At 35.1% G+C, this 8,633-nt stretch overlaps 1 protein-coding gene across 3 annotated transcripts in view; it reads right to left on the minus strand.

Annotated features, from left to right (window-relative positions):
• The window catches only part of LOC108290525 (diacylglycerol kinase beta), a 535,319-nt gene extending 530,607 nt beyond the window's left edge, over positions 1–4,712 (minus strand). For 2 of the 3 annotated variants that reach the window (XM_017510376.2, XM_037732006.1), the window contains exon 1: positions 4,575–4,712. In XM_017510376.2, coding sequence (XP_017365865.1) covers positions 4,575–4,707 — 133 coding nt within the window. In that variant the 5' untranslated portion in view covers positions 4,708–4,712. The remainder of the gene's footprint in view (positions 1–4,574) is intronic. The other variant, XM_037732007.1, reaches the window with a different exon arrangement.
• Positions 4,713–8,633: the final 3,921 nt, after the last annotated feature.

An 8,633-nucleotide genomic window follows, 5' to 3' on the forward strand; every position in this document is an offset into this window, starting at 1 on the left:
TTGAAACACACACACTTACTGATGGAGATGTATAGGTACAAAAGAGAGCAAAATAAATCATGATGCAGGATGAGCCTCAAATGTGGACTGGACTCTGTCAAATATACACTGGGGAGGTGGGAGTGGGAGTGGGGGTAAAACCCAGCAATTGCACGTTGCAATCAAAGGCATGAACATGGAAAAGTTCAGCGTTTGTCAGATGATTGTGAACAGTTGACCCACATGACTAGGACATGGTTTGCTCATGTGTGTGTTGGTCACAGCCAAAGCAAGTCTGGCAGAGTAGGTAGGGGTCAAACTGGGGAGTCTGATCAGTGTATGCATGCCAAGTTAAGGGTTTCAATTTTATGCATTATGAAATCAGGAACTATCAAAACCACACTTTTTCATTCTGAATCAAAAGAGAAACAGAAAAAAATATTAGCTAATAAGGTATTAAGTAAAACAAAACAGTTACAAGAACGTACACTTAATGAGTAAGATGATTATTAGGTAGGTGTTGGGGTAAAAAAACATCTGGATTAACTTTTAACTAGAAAACTATAGGAGAGAAACACTGGGCACTGAAGGCCAGCTGATGTTTTGAGTAGAGCTATAATCCATGGAATTATACTTTCATTTTACGAAGTCTCTACCACTCAGTATAGGAGCAAATAAGTCGAACGTTTGAAATTGTGATAAACTAATTGACATCATGGATTATGAGATTAGTTCAAATTTGAAAGGATGGGCAACCAAAAGTCAGCAGGCAAATTCAAGAGGGAGTAAACTGGTCAAGGGTCAAACAATTTTAATTTACTTTTATTTTACCGAACAAGCATTTACATAAATGTGAAGGAATGTACGGGACCAACTATTAGTTTATCTAATCCTCATATTTATCCTATGGAATAGAGACTATTTAATGATGCCAATTTTACAGTTGAGAAAACTGAGTCCTGAGGAAATTTTAAAAATGTACTCAGATCACTGAGACAGTTAAATCTCTTGAACTCCCAACCTCAGGCGATCCGCCCGCCTTGGCCTCCAAAGTGCTTGGATTACATGTGTGAGCCACCACGCCCGGCCTAGACAGTTAACTCTCAACCTAGGGTTTGCATTCAATCATTATAAATCAAGAGCCAAGGTTCTTAATTACTATACTATGCTACAATTAAAAAGTAGGAGAGTGAGAAGTGAACATAGGCTGGGGTTAAAGTAAAATTGACAGTTTAGTTATAGAATAATAGCAGTTCTTGACAGTTACAAGGCTTGGAGTGTTGCAACAGAAGTGAAGGACTGAAAAATGGAGACAAAGTCACAGAATTTGAGGGAAGACGAAAAGAGTGGTTGATGACTCTCCATTAAGTTTTATGGAGCACTTGAGGATAGAAGGGCAAATCAGTCCTGACACCATGCCCTTGTTTATTCACAGAGGTGGTTGGTAAATAGTACCAACAAGGAGAGATAAACATGGAATTCTCCACAACCCCAACACACACACACACACACACACACACACACACACACACACACACGTGCACATGCACACACAAGCATGCACGCGTGCATGTATGCGAAAGCACACATCCAAAGGCAACAAACACCTTCTACCTGACAGAGCCTCAGAACAGGCAAGGTCCTCAGAGAGAAGAATTAGGATTGGGTAAAGGAAATAAAGTTGAAGACATGGCTTATATGGTAAGTCTTCAATATGTTTGCTAGATACTGGGAAACTGTGACTTCAAGCAAAACAATGTACAGAGGATTCTCGAATAACAATCCTTTCCTTCCATGACATTTTGTTATAACGTTGATGAGCAAAAAACTGGTTTTACTATGTACATTGTTCCACTTAAAGTCACAGCTTCCAAAAACCTATTACGGATGTTAAGTGACAACTTCCTGTGATCAGTGAAACATCTGGGAACTTTCATTTGTTAGTTTTTTTTTTTAATGGAGTAAGCTTTATAATAAACATTGTGTAAATGCCTGGCAGAAAAGACACACAACGCAAAGTGGTGGGAGGCAATGAAAAGATTTTAAAAACTTTATTTTGGGGAAAAAAGGTACTACATATGTAAACACTGACAACAGTGTAATGTTTCCATTTAATAACCCAGGTAAAATCACCTAACAAATACTGCCACTATTCATCAATTCCAAGAAAAACAACTGTCATTTCAGGTGGATTCTTTGTGTCTCTGTGTTTTTACTGGACAGATGAAATTGCATAAGCTACAAATTGCTTCTCAAAATGTGGTCCCTGGAACAATGGCATCAGCATAACCTGGAAACTTGTTAGAAATGCACATTTTCAGGTCCCATCCCAGGCCAGCTGAATCAGATATACCAGTCCTGCAGTTGATTCTGATGTGTGATAAAGTTTGAGAACTTCTAACCTAAATCAATGTGTATATTTCTTTATGCTTAACCACCTGGAACTAAGAGCCAAATTCAACATTGACCTGCAAAACTTAATTTTAAGTGCTTGTTCACACCTATTTTTGTGCAAATGATAACTGCTTTTTCTTCTTTTCATTCTTCTGCTCTATACTGCATTTAATAAGTTATAACCCTTTTGGAGTAAGTATATATTAAAGTAACCACCAATACACATTTTTGAGGTCCTACTGAGAATTTGTTTTTAAAAATCTATGACTGTATAAGAATACATGTTAGCAATTTTCACATATGCAATTTTAGAAAGATAAAAATATATAGTATTGTTAAGAAAGTAGATGAGGAAGATGGATTGTTATTTAATTGACATGGTAAAGGGCCAGGCATTGGCATTAGAAAAGAAAAAGAAAGAAAACCAAACTTTGGATGAAGCTGATGTATAGTCAGTAAGAATCCACAGATTAGAGGACAATAGAAAAGAGGCCTATAGCATCATGTACTTTGAAGACTTTGGTGAAAATTGTAGCGATAATGCTGGGCAATAACAAGACTGCCTATAAGAAGAGCCTGAAGAAATGGTTAAGGAAACGGAAATGCAATGCATCTAGTGGAAGCTTGGAAAAAAGCTGGGAAACTCAAAAAAACAAAACAAACAAACAAAAAAAAAAACAGAGAAAAGGGGGTTGATTGATAGCACTTAAGAAAAGTGAATGGCAGGTCAATTGGATGAGATTCCTCCTGTGTTTTTGAATAATGTGGTGAGTTAACATTCTATCTGCAACTGTAGACAAAGTCTATGCGGGTTCAACAATGCAAACTGAAAACTCAAAAGCCTTCTTCTTAAAAGAAATATACTTCCAGTAGACCTAGAAATGGTTAAACTGCAAGACCAAATACCATCTTAGGGAGGATGGATGGTGCCTTTATTCATTTTCAGATGTGGAAAAAATGTTTGTCTTTATATGTTTATAATCACCCCAATGTGCTCCTGATAACACCTGAGCAAACTTTCTCTCTGGCTATCACTTCAATAGAAATTCACTGAACAGTAATATTTACTTTGGAATGAGACAGATTCCTGTAAGTTCTTAGGAATACAAAATAAATCCTGAAATGCAAATATTCAACCTTTATGAATAATAAATATATATTTAAAGAATGATATTCATATGGTTTATTTATAACCTAAGCAGGTGTGACTCTTAAATAATCACATTACAGTAAATCCTTTAGTGGTAGAAGAAATATTATCAAAAAGTTACTATTAAATTTTAGTAAAAATGCCTCCTAATAATAATTCTGAGACATCATGACAATTTATATTTGCTTTAGAAATATTAAAGTTTGGATTTATTATCACTATCATTCTAGTAGCAAGAATTTTTAATTATTTTTAACATATCCTATATACTCAAATTTATCAGATTATTGAGTAAGTTGCCAGAACTATATTTAGAAAGGGCTTCAGAGACAGAATAGACAAGCAAATGATCAGATTTAGAGTAAATGCTTGAAAAACATTTTCTTGTATTGCAGTGAGTACAGTTTGCCACCAGAGAGGGCTCAGTCACTGCTTTATTAAAGAGAGTAATTATTTTCTTTCAACCAAATAGAAATTCTCTACCTACCATATCCCAAAAGAAACAAAGCTATTGTTTAATTATTTATAATATCCAGAATCAAATACTATAAATGTCATTCTCAGGTTTAGCATTTGAGAAATCATGTCTCTGCTAATAAGAGAGTTAGTGCTGAAGACTGCAAGGGAGAGAGATTTCCACTGGGGAAATGGTGCAGGTTGCATGTTTATAGGCAATTTTCTTGCTCACTAATAGGAATGATTCTTCACATACTATAAATAAATACTTTATGAAAACAACTCAAAAGATACTTTCTAACAGCATCTTCTTAACTCTAAAGAACCGAGGAAGAGTTTTTATAGTCATATGATAAACATAATCAAGAAATAATCAGTAATAAATGGAACTTGATAAATAAGAACCTGAAATAAAAAGATCTTACTATCTTTTAATTGTCTGATTCTCAGTAGGAGGAAATTTTTACTATTAAGCAGGGTTGCTTTATTTGACAAAAATTATACAACCGTACTAGCGCAATTTTAAGTTAATCAATTTCCAGTCCTTTCTCCTGCCCCCAACCATGATAAGTAAACAAAATGAAAAACCACATACACTCAAGTTTATCCTCAGGTCTTCCTCTTTCAAGCAGAGACAGGTAACAGACAATGTCCTTCAGGTGGATTACTTCTGGGGAACATGTATTTGCAGGAGAAGTCCGGGGAGGGGTGATGGCACCTTTATTCATTCTCAGACCTGGAAAAAAAATTGTCTTTATATTTTGTTAATTATTTACAGTGATCTCAAACAGAAAACAAATTAAGAAAATAAAGAGATAACATACAGGCTACAGAGAAAATAATCTGTTTTAGGTATAGGATAACCAAATTCTCTGGAACATCAGTATAGCAGCTAGACGTAGCCACAGCTGTTGTAAATGAAGGAGAATTCTTTGGGATCCACACACATGACACTCCTCTGTCACCCATTGGAGGGTATTAGGGTCAAAATAATATTGCCCTAGGTGAGTTGGTACACATTTGAATGCGTGAAGACCCACTTTCCTAACCACCTTTCTCTGCTATCGGTAGTGACAGCTATAAATCAGTTGATAAGATATTTAAAATGGACCTTTCACAAAATAAAGAAAAAATGTGAGTCTTTCACAATATAATTTCCCTATTGATAACAAGTAATCATGCATTCAAAAAGTCATGTATTTGTTTTAAATATTTGCCAGTACCATGAAGAAGACATCCTTTTTTTAACCATCAAGGGGTCTGCCCATGAGTAAGAATAAAGAGAATATAAGCAAAACTCTGGATAAATACAAAGGATGTTAGAGAGGTAAAAACAGGTGAGTAGTTTGGTTTTGAAATGGTTCTGACTTTATTTCTGAAGCCCATTATCTATGTCTGTTCTATGTCAAGGGTATAGGTTGCTTATTACCTGCCTGGTGTTAATCTAACTGAAATACGTTCACAATAACTTGTTAGTTCCATTCTACCCAGAAGCTGCTGAACCCAGATTGTGTGTATCTAACAAGGGCTGAAGGTAAACCCCAATTATCCCTTGAGGTACATATGGCAGTTGAAGAGGTATTTGGGAGAAATATCTAATGGGTTGAACGGCTACTAGATTCCAAATCAACCAGGAGCTGCTGTAGGGAATAATTTGAACCAAATACAGTTCTAAAAGCCTGTCCTTAGCACAGATCCACATGGCTGCATATCTCTCACTCTAGTCTAGTTTTTCAATTTGTAACTTTCTGTGAATACCCATCATCTCTTAAAGCCATCTCAAGATACCCAGGCATTAATGTGCTGTGAAAAGTCTCAAGTTAGTTTTATCATGGTTGATGTCACTAATAAAGGCAACTATTTACTGAGTGCCTAATATGTGGCTGGAATCATGGTTGGCGCTTTAACACATATTATCTCACATTATTCTTACATGAACCCTGTGAGGTACAGTGCATAATCCCCATTTTACAGACTAGGGACAGTCCTACAGATTTTAATTTTTCAGAGTTTCACAGCCAGCAAGACAAGTCCATCTTGTTGTTTCTACACAGGTAGCTGACAAGCTATTTTTGTTCAAGATCAATCATAAACATGTAAGAAAAATAATTTACATCTTAATGCAGCACACACACGCATACACACATACAATCACTAGTGGAATTCAAACTTGCCCAGATATTTCCTTTTCTATATTAACCTACTCCTATTCTAGTCTATTCTTAAAGTTTTTCTCAAAGACATCTAAATTGAATTTACTAGCCACGAATGGTTCAAAAATCACAGTTTGAAAAAACACTGCTTGGAATCTTTCCATCCTTTCTCTCTTAAACGAAGTCTTACTCATTTCAAATGTGGCTTCATGTTTTACATTAATTCTACCCCTGTTTATAAAATTATCAACAGAGACATACATGGAATTTCCCTCTTAATAGAAGTATTAATGTATATCTAAAACAAACTAATAGTTATTTATGAACCAAAGAAGGCAGGGAATTAAAGACAATCCTGAGCTTCAAAAAAAAAAAAATGACCAAAATAATTGAAACTAGCCAACTAAAGCTTAGTCAGCTGCAGGAATAAGCAGTTCCAACTTATGATAAAACAAAATTTGGCACTGACCCTTGACATGACCATAACTTTCAGACTTGGAGAACACAGCACTTGAATTATGCTTGGATAATCTATGACCTAACTCATCCTGCTGATGAGCTAATCCTCTTTTCCAAGGTTTCCCCTTGTGGCACTGAAATGATTTAATCAACTTGATTTAACTCTTTTATAGAAAAATTCTGAACAAAACGAAAAGAAAATAACATGCTGTGACATTTATTTGAAAGAAGTCCAAATATAGTATAGTTCTTTACTTATTTAGAACATGGCCTGATCATTTGTTTATACATACAACTAAGGTACACGGTGTTTAATTGTCAGCTTTCATCACACTGAACACAAACAATTGAGAATGTAAAGACTGTATAATTTTGTCTTTTCTGTATGTAACGTATAGATTGAACATGAGCATACACAAATAGTTTGTATTTAGCATCTTTTTTGAAGGAATATGCCACTGTACTAAAATTATTTTTGATTGGAAAAATAAGTAATATTTTCCATTTTTATACTGTTAACTGAACATTTAAAGCTGTAGCATGTATTAATTACATAAAATATGGTTAACTGAATATTTAAGGCTGTATCTCATATTTAATTATGTCACAGTTTTACATTTAAATAGCTCAAAGCTTACATAAAATAGATATGGGCATATATTCCATCTATATATTGAAGGACTAATCAACTCTTCTTCAAGTACAATAGCAGCCAAATTTGAGAGATAAAAAAGAATGCTCTTCCAATGATAGAGTGCACTGAAGAAGAAGATAAAATGTTACAGACTTTTTATCATTATTACTTGGCAAAAAGAAAATTGTAGAACAGGATTTAATTTTTTAAAGACTTAATTCTTTTTAAAAAAGTTTGAGGCTCACCACAAAATTGAGACTGTAGAGAGATTTGAACACTGCTTGGTATCTTTCCTACATTTGCTTTACTAAAGTCTTGCTTGCTTCAAATATCTCTCTATGTTTCACATTAATTCTACTTTTGTTTACAAAGCTATTACCCATCACACATGCATATTCTTCCCCACTACCAACATTTCCCACGAAAGCAGTACGTTAGTTACGATTGGTTAAAATACATTGACACCTCATTACTACCCAATCTCTGTAATATACATTAGGGTTCTCTTTCTTTGCTGTATATTCTATGAGTTCGGACAAGTGTATAATGGCATGTGTCCACCATTATCGTATCTTTCAGAGAAGTTTCACTGTCCTAAAATATTTCTACTCTGTTTATCTCTGCTCTCCCACCAACCATAAAACCTTTTATTTTCTTGCTAATTTAGCCTTTCCCATAGCGTCACAGAGTTGAAATCATACATACTGGCTCAGACTGACTTTTTTCTCTTATAAAAATGCATTTACATTTCCTCCATGTCTTCTTACGGCCTGTTAGCTCATTTCTTTTTATCACTGAATGACATTGCATTGTCTGGATGTACTACAGCTTATTCATTCAACAACTTGATTAAATTTTGAGGTGTTTAATTAATGAAAAAGCTCACAGGCTTATTCCTGCTCCTACCACCTCCCCAACATCAGCCCACTTTCTTTTATGTTTCTTTATGTTTTCATTTACTTTTCTGAAAGCAGCCCCTAGTCCTCAGTCTAGCTCCACAGGGGTTATTTTTATACCTACTGTACCCTTGAAATTTTCTTTTTTGCCCTTTCCCTAAATCTGGCTGGAGCTCACTACTTATCTTCCTCGACTGCAGTTCACGACCCTGAAGAAGAGTCTTTTTTCCTTTTAAGCCGTTTGCACTAATATAATGGTTATTCAGAAGCTTAGGAGACAACATGTAAGGCCACCAAGAAGTTGCAATCCTGACTTCTTGACTACAGCTGAGATGGTAAAATGATAACATGAAATAGTAACTGGGATCCTCTCCAGCAGCAATGGTCTCTGGTGAGGAAGCTCAAAATTCTATTTTTCATTAACAAAGGCCAATTTTACCCACCCAGTCATCAGTGAAATTCTCTCTTTATTACTGAAATGAAACATAAAGCTGGACAAAACAAAAGGGTTG

The sequence above is a fragment of the Cebus imitator genome, unplaced genomic scaffold, assembly GCF_001604975.1.
Source record: "Cebus imitator isolate Cc_AM_T3 unplaced genomic scaffold, Cebus_imitator-1.0 Scaffold437, whole genome shotgun sequence".
Classification (NCBI taxonomy): domain Eukaryota; kingdom Metazoa; phylum Chordata; class Mammalia; order Primates; family Cebidae; genus Cebus; species Cebus imitator.